General features: G+C 40.6%; 1 protein-coding gene across 1 annotated transcript in view; it reads left to right on the top strand.

The window, feature by feature from the left end:
- MAMDC2 (MAM domain containing 2) overlaps positions 1-17430 on the top strand; it is a 64600-nt gene that overhangs the window by 16299 nt on the left and 30871 nt on the right. The window contains 2 exon segments of the mRNA XM_084305433.1: positions 15974-16239; positions 17109-17193. Coding sequence (XP_084161559.1) covers positions 15974-16239; positions 17109-17193 — 351 coding nt within the window.

Below are 17430 nucleotides of genomic sequence, written 5' to 3'. Positions count from 1 at the left end.
TGAAAAAGAAGAGAGAACTTTGCACAGCAAAGTTGTCATATATGGAAATAAGATGAGTGGTATGTGTAGCTTGGACCGCCACATGTAGGTAAGAAGCAAAGAGTTGCAATCAGTGTTTGTTTTTGTATGAAAACACACTCACAGATTTGGAGTAGACTTCACATCTGACAGGTGTTGAAGCCAAAAACAGTTAAAATGATCAATCGCCCCTAACTAGCAGAGGAATCCCAATAGTCTCCTCTTGTGCTGGGTCAGCTAGATCTTCTGATACACTTTCCAGACTCATTTATTTTTTATGTTATTTCTTTATGACAGATCATTTTGAATTTTCTGTTAGTTATTCACTGCTATGCCATTAGTCAACTCCCAAGTTAGTCCACTATTCTTGAGAGAAATTTCCTACTTGTAAGAGAGGGACAAAGTGCAAGACAGAGGAAGAGCTTAAGCTGTGGAAGCCCAGAGCAGTGGAAGTTTCAGACTAAGTCCATGGTTTGAAAACATTCAAATTGTTCTATGGAAAGAAAACAAAACTGAATCTTTGAAACTGGCTGGAAAATTCTATTGCTGCCTGCTGGACAACTGCTCTAGATGAAGTTCCCTCTTGAGGCCTTTCCTAATCTGGTTCTTGTACCATCCTAGTTTGTACAGCATATGTATGGTCCATACTGGACTACAAGAAACTCCCTGAGAGAGGAAGGTGGTAGTCTGAATGGTGCTTATAATAATGCTTTGCTCTAGGCTGATGGAAGAAGGCAGCGTGTCAGATCTTCTGCAAAGATATCCTTGCAAGCTGTACCTGCATGGTGGGCCTGGGTGAAATCAGTTCTCCCTGTACATTTTACTTGTGATTCTACGTGTTGCTGAGGGGGTTACAAGATGTGCGTGGGAAACCTGCTGCAGGGTTTCCATTAGTGATCCTATGGTCACTGTTAGCCATTGGGCTACCCGAAAGCCACAAGAAATACAGCCCTGCAGGGACACTGAAGAGGGTGTAGAGTGACAGGCATTGTCCCAAGTCTTGAACATGTTAGATATTTAGATTACAGTAAATACATTGAGAGGGATGCTGAAGAAGAAGTTCAGGTCAAATAGGAATTGGTATCCACCATGAAGTATTTAAACTTAATCTACAGCCATGGCTCTGCTTTACAATTTCTTTAGCTCCTTCAACATTTTCTGGATGTGAGTTGCCAAAGGACAAAACTTAAGATTTTACCAGAAAGTTGAGAAAATTTTATAAGTTATGAAATGTCCAGTCCAGTCCAGTTGCATCTGCTGCCCACCATCTTTAGTTTATAATATAGCCTGGTGTCTGCAAGCGTACATGTACATAGCCAAAGAGCGATAATTTGAGGATGGGGAGAGATGGATCCACTCTATGACATCTTCAGCAAGCATCAGAAACAAGCTTGAAATAGGATGTTCAACTCCACACTGCTATTCTGGAGTTAAGTATGTGAACTCATTCCCTGCTCAAACTAATGACATAAGTATTACTCCAAATAGCTGATATTGTGGTTGTTTACAGTGGTCACACATATTTTGAGTTTTCAACTAACATTAATTAAATTAATTGATTTTGAAATTCAACTGTAGTGAAGTACTCTATATTAATTGCTATTTTCCCCTGCTCCAGCAGCTTACTCTGCAACTATGTTTATACTTAATATCAAAGATCGTACTCAATATCTGACAATTTTCAGAGGTTAACTAAGGCCAGCTAGTTATGAAAGTCATAATAAACATTTAACTTATTTTGAATAGTCACTGAATTTTATAGTTTTGTACTCAGTTTTGCCCCCATTTTTCTTTCACAGCTGGCAAAGAAGTGCAGTAAAACAGGTCTGTCTGATAAGTACAGCTTGGTTGAAGTGGAAATCACTTTCTGTTTATTTACATACTTCGTTACTCAGATTATTGTCTGTTTGCATGGTTTGTTGCCTGGGTTTCCGTATGTTGCTGCCAACAATTGTAATTTTATGGCAGCACTTGTACCAATGCACAGTATACAAACTGATATCAAAGTTTTGGCTATCCTGGAGCAGAGAGTATACTTCACCTTTTCAATTAATATTTTTAAAAGACCATCCTGATGATGAGTTCTAGTGGTTAACTCTGCCTGAGCTATTGTGGAAGGACATTCAGAAAGGTGAGGTTAGATTTTATTTGAAAATTCAAGCTATGGAATCTTCCTCATTGTTGCTTCTGCAGGAAAAATAAATGATAATAGTAAGCAAACACTGCCAAACTGTGCCCAGTTTGGTTAATCTCAAGTGATGTATCCAGAAACTCAATACTATACTCCCCAAAGGAGGACTATTATCTTTAAAAAAGTGCTCCATATTTGCTTTTCAAAAAGGAGGATTTTCTAAACCTTTTTATTGTCCTTCAAACTTCTGTATTTCTTTTCTCCCTGATAAGAAAGGAAATACATTTCAGAGGGAAAATATGCCTAGAAGAAACAGGAAATTTAGACGTGGAGAATTTTCTATATCCTGGGGATGCAGCAAGCCAGTAAAGAAGGTAATTACCCTGATGGGAGAAGCTGCATTTGTGCAGATCACACTAGCAACAGCAAACTCGCTCACTGTCTTGTGTAGTTGTGTGCCTACTGGGGAGAGCCATCATCAGTTGTGGCAACCACAAGAATTAGTCAGTAGGGAATGCATGTCTGCCTCAGATCCTGCACTGGAGGGACTCCTTTCCTGTTCATATGGGATTGCCAGCAACTCTTGTGACACATTTCCTCCATGGCAAAGAAAAAGTGCTAAATGCCAAGAGATCTACACAGAGGTGCGGAGCATTTTGGTAGCTGCCTGCATTCCACCTGCGTATTTGCAGACCTCTTTGCCATATGTTGTTTTCTCATGGCACCCTATGGCAGGCAGACACAGCTTAATGCAAGAGATAATTTAGCTTGTGCTAACAGTTCCTATCCAGTGGTCCATCATCAGTCCCTTGGGCAGTGATAAACAAAACTTTGAGTTGACACCTTTACCTTTCTGCTCTTGTACCTGATACAGAAATTAAGCCCTTGCATATCACTGAGGTACTTACGCAGGGAGATACAAAGAAGTACCTACATGTTTATTCTGTCATGACATAGCTGTGTGGATGCTGGGTTACACAGTTAGATTTGTTTTCAGTGAGGCACTGCGAGTTTAATTCTCTCCTAACTGGGTTTCACGTGGCACAGAGATGTGGAGGAGGAAGGCAGGTTTAATATTCCTTGTATGCTTCTCCTGTTGGAACCAATCTGCATTTTCCTGAGAATAGCTGGAAAGCAGAGCCATTTTCCTCCCCAGAGGGTTTCAAGGACAACCACGGGTATTCCTTGAGGCCAGTTTCCTGACTGTTAATAGTCTTATACTTTGCTTTTCTCTGATACAAATAATCTGAGCCATAACAAGGAAATAATTTCTTTATTTGCAAAATGTAAAGGTATTGAAAACTCTGATTCTTTTTTTTTTTTTTTTTTCAAGCAGATTTTTTAAAATCCTGTGAAAATAAATTCCTATGGAAAAGAAAGTACAACACTTTTAAAAGCAAGGAAATATCCCTGCTTGTATTTGTGTGTGTGTTGCATGCTGTATCCATTGCTCTCTAAAGCTTTTTGTACATTTTTTCCTTCTTAAAAATCTGATGTGCACTACAGAAAAATTAGTTAACTATTTACATAATGTACCTTATTCATTTCCCACCTTCATTAACACTTTTTAACTGAAAATAAAAAAAAAACAAAACTGCTTATTAGCAGTAGTCTTATGAAATAACATCTACCTAAGTTCTGAATGTGAAGAGTTTTGGCCCTAGATCGCTTTCATATACTAGGTAAGCTTAGATCAGCCTCTTGGTAGTGTTAGAGACTAGACTTTGAAGGCTGGTGTTTGAGATCTTGTGTTTTCCTCTTTCAGAATACTCCAGTTATACGAATTCTGGCTCAGTACTTGGGGTTACTTCAGTATCACACATTGAAAAGTTGACTTCTTTTTTTTTTTTTTCCAAGTTCCCAACAGTCATAAATATTTTCCTTGTTTTCCAAGATAAAACTTGGCAAGCAGCTGTTCTTGTGGCCTAGTTTAATCTGAGTTTTTGAGGTTTGGAGAAGGAGCAGAAAAAGTGGGAATTTCACTCCTGCTGTGCTGTGGAAATGGTCTTTTCTCTTGCTCAACAGTAAAGGGAGAGTCTGGGCACAGCGTAAGGAAGTTGATAACATGTTGACAAATATTTCTTGTATGTGAGTTGCAGAGCAGCTATCAATGTTATTTGGGTTTATAGCTTGGAGCAGTGACTGGAAAAGACAATTCTACACCTTCACTTTTGAGAGATGGCCTGCAGCAGGGTTTTCGGTATATGTGAAAGTTGAACCTGAAATGAAATTGTGGAGTTAGTCTCATCACTTGTTAACATTTAATAATTAGTAAATTGCCTCCATAATCCCCAAGATGCCCACTGATATTTCTTAGGCAAACACGGCTACAAAAGTCTTCAGTAAACAATGAGATTTCTCTGCAGGCAGCACAAGTTTCCGACTCTGCAGGGCAACAGGCAAAACCTTTCCCTTTTGGGATCAGCTGCCGGGACAGTTTGAGACTTGAAAATCTGTTTCTTGACATCAGAAACAAAGAAGTGAGTCACTGTCAGTGACCAGCCAGACACACCAGAGCTCCAGCCGGCGTTGTCAAGAGCAGAAAGCAATGTATTGGAGCACTCGCATGTGCCAGATGCTAGCTTTTGGCTTCATTTTCCCCCAAAATGTATTCTGTTTGCATAAAATACTTTTCCATTACAGAATTCACTGTTCCTGGGGAGACTAAAAAATACAGAAAATGTGTTGGGACCGGTGATGAATGTGTTTGTTTGCATTTGTTTATGAACTGTTCTAACACCTTCAAATATTCCAATATTATTGTCTCAAGTGACTTCTGAACTACATTTTATGGCAAATACAACACTCAGAAATTGGCTTTCTTAGTAAAACTAGACTACGGACTGCTTTTAAAAAGACCACACAAAGCTTGGCACGTAGAGCAAAATAATTTCTGTAGAGTTTATTATATACATGGTTTATTTTGATTTAGAATGTGTACAGAGCACATGTTGCTAAGTTGAGCACGGGCTCATCTGTTGATACAGTTGATACCACAACCAGCTCAGCAAGTCTTCCAAACTAAAAAGTGGCTGAGACTGGGAGGGCACAGGCAGAAGTATCTAAATAAGCTCGTTTTGCACTTAATTCTTTATCAAGTGTCCATCTGTGACCACAGTCAGGTTCCACCAGGGTGGGTGGATGCAGGGTTGGATCTGTGGGAGCCAGTCACAGTTCTTTTATTATGTTTTGAGCAATAAATCAGGTGCACACTTGCAAGAGAACTGTTCCCTGTGACTGGTGCTCAGTGTCTGGTGAGGTTTGGCAGCCTAGGTGCACCAAGGTAGGGTCAACTGAAAGGTGTTTTATGGATCACCTCAACTTCACTAATCTGTGTGACCACCCTAGGATACTTAAGGTGTCAAGTAGGTAGAATGAGGCCAATTAGCTTTAATTGTCTGCTAGGGGAAAATAAAACTCTAACGAGGACCCATAAACTCCAATACTTTGGAAAATTTTGCCAAACTTTTACTCATTTTTGTTGTGAAATAAGATTCAGTGAGGATATCCTGAAGGAAATGGTGTTGTGAACTGGCAGGACCAGCATGATATTTTTTTTCCTAATGACCAGTATATCTCTCATGTGTTATTTCTGTGTTACAGCTCAGATGACATATGCTAAATACCCTTGTAAACAATTGCCTCGGAATAATTAATACTGGCTATTCATGGAATGAAGTTGCAGTAAGAGTGTGCTAAAATTCACCAAAAGTTTCAGCATTTCATTTCCAAAGTCATCTCTACAGAAAGAAAGGGAAATATTTGGGGCCTCTGTCAAGAATAAAGCCTGAAAGCCTGAGCGTCTGTGATGACAGGTGCCCCTGGGCAGCTGGAGGAGCGTGAGAAGGGACTGGTGGAAAGAATTCACACTTGGTCATCACCAAGACAGAGGAAGCACAGGGGCCACCATGACATGACAAACGTGTGAGTGGAGGGGGTCAGACAGATGGCAGAGTCCTCTGCGTGTTTTGGGTGATGACTGGTGGCCTGAGTGGACTTCAGATATCATGGGATTCACTCAGTTGGATGCTGTCCCAGTGAAGAATTTGATTAACTGTTTTAATTAAAATAGAAACCCCAAGAAACAAAAAATGTAGCAGACCTTTATTGGCTAGGGTCAGTAATTAGATACCTTGTGGAAAGCAAAACACTGGCTCTGTTCCTAAATCTCCTAAATTTCTGAACATTCATTGGCATACATTTCTTCCTGTTCCCTCAGACTGGAGTTTGCACAAGGAAGTGTCTTTTGATTTTGGTACCAAGTGATGCTTATGAATGTGTTTCTGGAAAATCCAAATGTCTCACTGGGAGCCAAAGTTCTCTGACTGAGTCTCCTTCTAGTGGCACTGGAGACTGAAACCACAGAGGCAAAAGGGATGTAGTCATAGGGCACCAGCCCCTGCCACAGAGGACCGCACCATCCTGCAAAATGTTCTGGGGTCTTCTGAATTTTGAGACCAGCAGGGAATTTATAAATGTACAATTGTTTACAATCCCTGTAAAATTTGGAAAGTCATCCTAGGGTTCATAAATACATCCGAGTTTCGCGAAAAAAAAAAAACATGGCAAGCTTTCAGTCATGCATTTTGATGTGCAGTGTTTCATATTTTTAAAGCTATTCCCTTAACAAAAAGAAATAGAGAGTAATAATTGAGGAGGAAAAAAACAGACATGCAAACAAACAAATGAACAAAAACCAAAACAAGCAAACAAAACAAACAAACAAACCAAACAAAAAAACCCAACAAACCAAACCAAACAAAAAAACCCCAACCAACCAAACAACAACAACAACAACAACAAGAAACAAACAAACAAACAAACAAACAAAAAAAAACACAACCAAAACCAACCAAAGATTGCAGCAGCACTGACAGGTTGAATTCCAGTCTTCCTGGGCTGTTAAATCCAACTTTAGCTTAATTTTCCCAGTTTTAACAGTTTCAGGATACTCAGCCAGAAAACATTACTCGAGTTCTTGGAAAGGAGCTCCCTTGCAGGAGCAGGATTGTGACCAGAACCCCCATGCTCTATATTTGAATGAAAAATACATTGTTAAACATCTCTGAACATAGGGGATTTGATACCCAAAGAACGTAATTGTACAGCAGGTTATATTTAAAGTTCAAATGGCAAATGTGCATTTCAGGATTAACTGTACAACTACTTTCCATTTATGTAAAATGTGCGTGTGCTCTAGGGATCACAGTTATCTAACCTGAAGCTATTTTGATAATCCCTTGAAAACTCTCGTTCTCTGATTTTGTGGATTTTGGCTCAGTCAGTCTGTACACATTCACAAACATCCTCAATTGCAACCAGCTGACTGCCAGACAAGATTCATGTACAGGACTGTAGGAGTAGAGGCATCCCTGCTAAACTGAAGCCACAGATATTGATCTTTGAAGTGGATAACTGTTGGATGCAGTTTTGCAGAGCTTCAGGAAGTATTAGCAGTGGTCCTGGTGTTTGTTATGTTCAAGATCAATAGATATGTTCCTTGGCTGCAGGTTTTGTGGTTGCAGATGCTGAATCTTCACTGTTACATGCTCCTGATCCAGGATGAGTCTTGCTGAGACAGAAAATGAGTCACTGTGGCTGCTTTCTCACTTAGAGTGGATTACTCGAGAGTAGCCATTGAGTAAACATGGCAGCAACTAAGGGACTGCCAACAATAAACAAGTCAGGAGCCAGTGACTGTCAGCAGCTTTTCAAAAGTGATGGTGTAGCGAGGCTGGCTTGCTTGGGCACCCTTCTTCCGGGTTACTGTTAGCACCCATCAGGATCTGATTAGCATACCTTTAGGCAGTTCGTGTAGCCAGCTATTTCAAGGCCGGGATCTAGACACAGACCTGGTCTGTTAGTAGTACCGTTTGTGTTTTTTGATGTGAGAGCAGTGATCACTCCACCAGGAGTCTGCCAGTTGTCCTAATGATCCTGGAATACACAAGAACTATAAAAACACTAAGCTTACAAAAAGCAGGAAACTGAATTCACAGGAGTTCAACTTTTGAAGCCAGTGAAACCAAACAAATATCTCAAATATTTCAACACTAAATAATATTTCAGTCTTTGCAAAAGCAAGGGCCTGGGTGAACATCAGAGTAAATGTAATTTGTCTAGGCCAAGCACATTTACAACTTTTATTGGAGGGACAATGCTGTGGGCAAAGGTTACATTTTATTAGTTGATCTGATGTAGCTGGGAGAAACAGACAAGTACTTAGGCAGATGAGCAATTTTTTGGGGTAATGTAGTAGGCCAAGTGATTTGGCAGATGCTGAGAGAGCAGATCCGTGCAGTAGAAAAGCTTTGCTTTTATAATCTCTTACTGAGCGCACCCATGTGGTTTGCAGACGCACTCCAGCAGGCTGCCGGATGGGTTTTTTCTTTCCCTAGGGGTGGTGATGTGATGTGGCCTGGCCCAGGACCCCACTGCTCGCCCTGACCCCACAATATCCAAGCCAGCCCGCTCTGCTCTCTGACAGGCCCCAGCCCCAAGGCTTGCTTGTCCTCTCTCTGCCTGGGCCACGGCTGTCATCCCATTGCTTGCTCTGTGGCCTATGAGCCAACAGCTTGGTCAGGGGTGCAAATCTGATGGCTTTTCCTTCAAAAAAGAGCCACTGCAGCGTGGACTGGGGGTCAGTCAGCTGGCTGTAGGCATGCCGAGGTGTAATGTGGCCAGTGCAGAACAGAGGGGGCAGAGCAAGTGACACGCCTTGGGCACACCCCAGTGCATCCATGGCACACATCAACAATGTAAATAAGCAGCATAACTCAAAGGAATACTGTAGGAGCAAGATTTCATTCCTCTTTTTCTGAGGAAAGGCAGCCCTGCGCTACACTCTGCCAGAAGAAACAGCTGGGCTGAAGGAGCTGTTGCAGCACTTTCCTCTGTGTTTGATCCTGGGGAAACATGATGGATGAAAGGGGCAGAACTCATAGCGAGGGAGGTGAGCGCTGTCAGCAAATACATGCCTGATGATTTCTGCTTTACCTGGTTCTTGTCTTTGATATTCCCTATGGAACAATGGAAACTGATTTAGGGTGCCAAAGAATAAAAGAAAGGCTTTTCTAAAATAATTCTTTACAGTTCAGAAATTCACAGCGGAGTATCTTGTACCTAAATCTTACTTGTGTTCTGCTCAAGTGTACCGGCTAATAAGAATCACACAGCATTTTTGAAAGAGCTCTTGCAAGTAAAAGCAGAGATACTAGACTACAATCTGGGACCCTTTATGTCAGCAGTTAAAGAAGTGTCAAAATGATATAATGAACAGTGTGAAAGGGAGATGTGAGTGGTTTGAACAATTGCTCATTGGAATTGGTGGATTGTTCACAAGCCTACAAGGCTGTGTTTGGAACAAGCAGAAAGAATACTTGAAAAGTGCATAAGCATCTGTGAGGTCACTGTGAGAGAAAACAAGCCCACATGGTTGTGCTTGGAACAAACAGAAAATCTGGTGTAATTGGTACATGATGTCAGGATCTTGGGACTCAAAGAGGGAGGGTGAGGAGACAACCCATCTGTGGCCAAAAACTCTTGCAGTTAAAGCATCCCCAGTGAGACTACTGTAGTGGAGCAACTGCTCTAAATTAAAAACAGAAAACAGCAGCACAAGCTGAACCCCTGCCAGGAGCTTGTAGCCATGCTGATGGATCAAGATGAGAAGGCATTGCCAGTATGGTAGTAGTTGTGACCAGATGCCAAACGCACAGAGGGCTTCAGGGCTATTGTACTACTCTGACCTTTATTGACAGGCTCACTAACAGCTGCCTTTGTGCACTTTCTGGAGAAGCAAAGGACAGTGCAGGAGAAGGGGCTGGTAGTCATGCCCTTTCTCCCTTTCCAAGCTCTCTGCATGGAAACAGTATCAGTAACAAGCCTTTGGAAACTTCTTTCCCCTGGTTTGAAAACCCATTGCTCTGACTGCTTTGGTATCCTTGACCACCAAAGATCCCAATAATCAGTTTCTCTTTCTTCTCAGAGACAGATTCAGTCTATAAAGCAGAGTGAGCTTGTGTGTGAAGAGAGCTGCTGGGGGCAGCTCCTGCTGCCAGGGCTCCTGCTGTCAGGGTTGTTGGTGCAGTGGAGGAAGGTGTGTGGCTGCTGGGAAGAGCTACCTGTCTGCTTATCATCCAGGGCTGTGGTTTCCTACAAAATGCTCTTGTTTTGTGTAAATGTTACTTGCTTTTGCAAAAGTTGCCTGGAAACCCCATTGTTCCTCCTGAAGTGGAATAGTACAGAGGTAAATTTAAGGGGGTCCTCCTCAGATGCCCTCCCTGATGGGCAACAAGAGGGATGCCAGTGGCCAGGCAGGACCACAAGCTTTTGCTGCAGGAAAGTGGCAGCCTTAGGCCTAAGGTGCCCCTATGGACACACAAGAGGGAAACCCTGTGACAGCAGCTGTGCATGAGTACAGCCAATGTTGTCCAGTTTTGTGGTGAGTGCTGGACATCAGTCCCTGCAGACAGCAAACACAGACCACCTCCTGCATCTCTTTCCCTCAGCTGTTTTCACAGAGCTGCTTTTAAGAAACCACAGATGAGACAAGGAGGTTTAAAGACCAAAAAGTTTTTTCCTACAGCAATAGGTCCCAGTGGAACAGTGCATTTCTTCTGGTGAGAATCTAACAGCTTACCAGAAATGAACTCCACTGTGGCTTAGCAAGAATGGAAATAATGATTATGTTCTGCTTTGTCAAGTAACTTTAATCATAGATGTTTCAGACATTTTGGGACTGAACCTATACCTTTGTGAACATGGGCTGGCCTTTGCTGCTCAGCCTAGTGCACACTGTGTGAGCTTTTGTCCACCTGTGCCAGAAACTGCTGCTGCGAATCCTCTGGGGACCAAGAAGAATTGGTCAAACACTGTCCCTGCCGCTGCTAGGGACATGAGGCAGATGGACAGACCTCCTCTTCTTTCTTTACCTTCTCCTCCTCTTCCCCTGGCCAGGCATCGATGGTGAGCAGTGCTGCTTTCTGCAGCAGCCTGTGTTGAACTGATGCTGACACTGCCCAGAGATGCTGGTCACACGTGAGGCCTTGCTCACAGGAGACTGCCATAGGGTAACACCCTAACCAAGGCTTTTGTGTGGTTGATCAGTCTGAAAGTTTCTTTGACTTTTTTTTTCATAGGATTGTAGCAAGAAAAGTTTTTCCTCCTATTGAAAGGTGACTTTATCATGCCATTTTTTGCTTTCCCAAGACACTACCTAAAAAAACTTGAAAAGCTCCTCTCTTCCACTTTTCTCCAAAGAGCCTTACCAAAATGCATGGTAACTCTTCCTGGGAAGAGGAAAGGTTTTCTCCAGAAAATCTCAGCTTTTCATGGGTTAAACAAATTAAAGAGTGATCCACATGCTTCTGTTTTTCAAAACAACTGCCAGGTCAGCAAAAAATGCCCATGTTAGTTGAAAAGTTTCCTTTATATTGACAAGGAATTGACCCAAAAGCAGTGTGTTGAGTCTGAGGCTTTTGTATCCAATATCCACAACCCTTCTCCTTTTCAGCCAAAACTTCATTCAAATATATGGAAGAATTTCTGTGTTCTTACCTCAAAGTCTCATCTAAACACAATCTGCACCCAAGGATAGCCTCCAATTAAAAACTTAATTTGCAAAATGATCATTAATATGTTTTTATGATTAATATTTTAAACCAATTTTTCCTGGTGATATAGTAAGAAATAATAGGTCATAAAAAACTGCCTGTTTTCCTTTTTTTTTTTTTTTTTTTTTTTTTCTTGGAGTAGAATATAAAAAAACCAGCAACAATAAACAAACAAACAAAACACCCTAAAGGCACTCCCCAAAATCCAGACACTGGTATTCCAAAGAAGTATCAGTTTTTGTTGTAAGAATCCCTGGTAATATTCTTTTCTGTTTCCATAGGGAAAGTACAGAGGAAATCCAAACATAACTGGCATTTCTTGCAAATTTTGTCTATAAATAAATGTCTAATCAAATGTAAATTTCCAGACTTTTTCTGCTTCATATTTCCTTAATAACGTTTCTCTTGGAACTTGCTGTTTATATACATTTTTCTTGTAAAGCTTCACTGTTGCTGAACTGAGCAAACAGCTGTGTCAGACATAAGCCCCATGAAGGGTGTAAAATTTCTGTGGTTATGCTTCTAAATGTAAAAAGCTAGTTGGTAATTTTAGCTCCGCCCCCTCCTTTTTTTTTTTTTAGGTTTCTTAATGGGATTTGGTTTAGTTTATTAGCCAGTGTCTGGCTTTGTGCCTTGTTTGTGTTATTTACAGGGAGAGCAATCACTGTCATTTCCTTACTGAACTGGGGGAAAAAGTAGTATTGCTGGTCTCGCACCAAACCCCCACAAACCATTGATATAATTGCTGCTGACTGATGTAGAGATGGCCATTTAGTAAGTAAATTAAAAAAAAAAAAAAAAAAAAAAGTTTAAATATAGATTAGGAAAATCTGAGTGAATGATTCATAGAGTTACAATATAACCAACTGTAATTGAGAGACTTTGTAAGGAACTACTTATTACAGCATCAAGATCAGAGACTTTCACACAGAAGGATTTTAAAGGTCTCATTTTGCAAATCTTACAGATGCGATGCATAGTCACACTGATTTGCAGTATTGGGTCCTAAGCCCCCCTGGGGCTCAATATTTTGCTTGGACAAGCAGAAATGTAAAATGAGCACATTCTTGGTCCTGTACAGAGTTTGATACAGCTGTCAGGCAGAAAGCAGACAAGTTACACAGTAGGTAAGCAGTCATGACAGAAACCTGGGTTGGAAAGTGCACTACTTGCCAGCTGGAACAGTGAGTGCATCACCACAGAAATACATCCAAGAGTCCCCTTTCTCCCAACTCTTCTCTTAGCTGTACATGTTTGCCATCACCAGGTAATTGCTAACTGCCAGGAGTTAAATGTAGGTAGCCATCCCTGTCTGTTGTCACCTGTAAAATAGCTTGTAAGTTCTCTTCACCATAACAACAACAACAACAACAACAAAAAAAAGGCCATTCCATAAACTAGGAAAGCAAGAGCAGCTTGCCTGTATTTACAAAACTAATTATACTGATTAGGGCTGTATCTACCCCCTAAGCAAGTCATTGCCAGAAATTGCAAGAAATAATATGTTTGTGTTTCTGCGTCATCAGACTTTTCCCAGCATTTTGTGACTTTCTGTGGTTTGGAAAAGTAGCCCTCTTCTGACAACTCCTGAGTGAATTCTATAAATTAGGTGACTGTAGGTGATTGGAGGGAGGAGGATTTTGAGGGAAAACAAAAACAAAAACAAATCCATTATGACATGCTGCAAATGAAGCTGCATGTTGCATTTTTAATGAGAGATTTCTGGGTACATCAGTGTGCATTCATCCAGTTCTCCATAGACTGCTAAATATCCTTCTGTTACTCCCACAGACAAGTGTGGAAAGTTATCTGCTTCTTTACTCCAAGGAGCCCTCTCTTTGCATTGATTTGCTCTCACAATCGCTCTGTGTCAGTTCTTGAGGTCTGCATTGTGGGACCTTCCCTTCTGCAGCAGCAGCACATCGTAGCTATTATTGAAACACAATTTAGTTTAAAGGGCACTTAGTCAATGGCAGCATTCATTTGTACGAAGTTTACCATTAGCATTTTCTGTGCTTGATTCTGCAAAGTGCCAGGCTCTCTGATCCTCATTAGCAAAGCATTTTAACATACAGATAAAACTCTCTATCAGTGGTCCCATTGATTTCAGTGGAGCCAATCACACTCTGATCCTTCCAGAATAGGCTAAAAGGATTAGTAAATTGGGGGTGAGAGCACTTTTTCTGGAGACTTTGATGAATAAGTCAAATTAATCTTAAAAAAGAAAGAACCAAGAGATTCTGATTAAAAAGAGTTCATGATCTTTACTTTCGTATCAGTGGGGATTCAGACCAATCCTGACTGGAAAGTTTAAGAGGTTTTCTTTCTTTTTTAAATGAGTACTTCTGTAGAAGAACATTAGTCTACTTATAATTAAGCCTTAAAGCCAGGCAGCCATTTGAACCTCACAGCTGGTAATTTGAGGTATTCATGGGAATATTTTTCTATGTCAACATTAATTTATTTCTGAAAAAGAAAGAAGAAAAAAAAAAAAAAAGGTGAATATTATAAGAATGTTCTGTTTCCTGTGGGGTTTCTCATGATGTCTAGAAAAAAATAGGGTTGAATTCTAAACTGAAATTGCCAGGCATGGATTCTGAATTACAGGTTTCTTTGCAGGCAAAATGATCCAAATTCATGCTAGCTTAAAAACACAGATTTTGTGTCTGAACTGGATAATTCCACTTAAATCAATGTAAAACAAGTGTTGTGTGAGAAGCATTTGACTTCTGGTAGAGCCTTAGTAATCTCCCTGTATCACCCACCCTCATGAAAAAACATGCATGCCCTGGACTAGATCATGCCAGCAAATAAATACAAATAAATCTCTTGTGGACTAACTTGGTAGCTGTGTGCAGGTGGATGTTTTATACACTCACATTGCAGTTAGTGGCAGATGAAGTATATGGAAGGCACATTAGGTGCCTATTTCTAAAAATGTACTTCTTTTTTTTTTTTTTCTTTGATGTGCTGTTGCAATAATGGGTTACTTGCACTTGACCAGTGATTTTGTGTTTTCCTTCAAGAGACTAAAACCAGGCACAGCAGATATAAGAAGAAATTCTGGTAAGAGGCAAAAATAAACATTCCATTCCCTAAAAAGGGAAAGAAAATGCAGCTTTTCTGTGTCCACACAGCCCCTTATACTGCTTAGGGCTACATTTATCCCATAAGTAAGTAGCAATCATTTATCTTACATCTGCTAAACAAAAATGCACAGTACAAATGTGTTAGGTTGTTTCCTATGCAGTGTCCCCAAGTAAGAGAGGGAGCAGATAAAGTGGGATATTGTAGCATACACTGCTTAAGGAACCAGGGATCATCAGAGCTCCTGCCATCATCATGCACTGGGCAGAGGATTTTGGGAACTGCATAGACCAAATCTGTGCTTGTTGTTTGTTTTGTGGGGTGGTGACTGTCCATGCTTATGATTTTTTTTTCACAATAGAGAAAATACTTGTGAATCTGAGAGGCAATAGCAGAGCTTCTAGTAAGAAACCTCAAGGTAGTTTTGTTGAGCTGAAGAGTTCAGGTGGGAATTCAGAGAGGAGAGTGTGCCTTAAAGGCAAACAATGTATACAACATCACTCTAATTCCTGCTGTGTCCAAGTTAAGCAAATGCTTACACATTTGTAGGACCTAAGAATGGGCTCTGTGGTCAAGTAGTATAAAACTGAAGAAATATATGCCTTGAGGAGAGAAAAGAGTGTAGGGTGATGCCCTGCTGTGTGAAGGACTGATGTGACAGTCCTCAAGAGCTCTTGCAACTCCAGCTTTCTATGACTACTGTATGCCATTGCACACTCTTGATCTTGGTTTTGATGTGTTAATGAACTCTCTAAGAACAGGCATCCATTCTACTGTGATTTATTTATCATTGTCAACTTTTCCTACATAATGTTTCTTTGGTATGTTTTTGCATCTTCATGTCTTTTTAGCCTTTCATCACTTCCTTTCATTTGTTTTTATAGAGGAGCTGATGTTTTAGTCCCTGTTCCTAAAATATCCATCTGGAAATTAATTTTGAAATAGTTCCATTGACATTGCTGATACATTTAAATATAACTTTACATTGAGCACTATTTCTGAATCAGTATAGTTGTACCTGCTGGTATTGCTGCTTAAGAGAGTCTAATCAAATGATTTGTCTACAGCTACCTGTTTTGGAGGGCAATGCTTAAATAAAAATTCTGATGTGTTTTGTTCCTAGGACATTACATTTCCGTGGACACATCTTATGAGGGTGAGAAAGCAGTGCTTTTCAGTCCTGACCTATATTCTGAAGAATGGAGCTGCATCAGACTGATTTACCAGATAGCAACTACTTCAGGGACTTCATCTGATCATGCCAGGCTCAACCTATATCTGAGGCAAGAAGGAGAGAGCTTTGATCGTTTGATGTGGTCAGCCAAGGAGCCTTCAGATAGCTGGCTCATAGCTAGTTTAGATTTAACAAACAGCACAAAGAAGTACAAGGTAAGCCCAATTTTGGAAGACACCACAAGCTTTCATTATGGTATCGTATAATCAGTATGCATTATGGTGTATGGACTAATTTACAAGCATTTCCACTCTTGGCCTTACTCTTCCTATTCTGACTCCATGGAATATGTGGTCTTCAGTATGCACTTCCTGGACAGAAGAGAAATGCACTCCATACTGATGGGATGCTGAGTGCTTGTTCTAAAATCTCTGGGTTAAAACTGATGCAGGCTAGCAGCATGTGAATCACTTGTCCCCTTCTATCCATAAAGTTGGTGAGTAATGCTGTTTTGAGTCAGGCAGTTAATACTCTTCGAAGCAAAGGCATCTGTCTCACTGGAAATCACAGCGGACTGAAACCAAGCAGCAAAGATACCTCACTTCTTGGCAGCCTGACATAGCTGCAGTTGTCTCATGGGAGATACATGACCTGCCAGGTCTTAGTTCTGCAGATGTGCTCTCATTGCTGTCCTCTGCACCCTTCTGGAAGAAACAAGGATCAGAAGGTTAGGGCAGAGTATTTCTACCCAAATCCTCTTATGATGCATTTCTCACAGTAACTTCCTGTATAGCCAAAGATGAGGAATATAAAGCTATCTATTTGCAGTGAATGATATGAAGTGCAAGCTATTTTGACCTTGTCTCATTGTCTTTCAGTGTGCCTTTTTTTCCTCAGAGAAGGGCATTCACTGTCTTTAATACATTCTGCCAAGCCTTTCATCAAAAGTACTTCTGCTGACTGTAAGGGTGTTGAGGTCCCTACATATGTTCTGTTAGTTCACCTGTTTAGCCAGTTTAAGTGTTTAGGTTGATAATGGCCATTCTGACACCCTAAAATCTACAATTTGATTTATATTGTGCAGATTGTACTAGAAGGTGAAATGGGACAAGATAAATCTGCCAGTATAGCCATCTTTGAAATTAAAATAACTCCTGGGTATTGCATTGGTAAGTAATGTCTGCTCAGCTCTCATATTCTCTGCATAGCACAAAATGCCTCATTGGCTGCTTTAAAACCGAGTTAAAGATTCTGTTTTATGAAAAAGGCAAGGGGTATTCTCTTAATGAAAACTTGACGGTTGCATTTGATACAGATATTTCATTGTTTTTAATTTAAGACAGTGCACATTAAAATGCGTGTGTATGTACCTACCTCTCTAGTATATATAGACGTTTCATATAAAT

This window comes from Netta rufina (genome assembly GCF_964035555.1).
Source record: "Netta rufina genome assembly, chromosome: Z".
NCBI lineage: Eukaryota > Metazoa > Chordata > Aves > Anseriformes > Anatidae > Netta > Netta rufina.
This window is presented reverse-complemented; position numbering and strand designations above follow the sequence as displayed.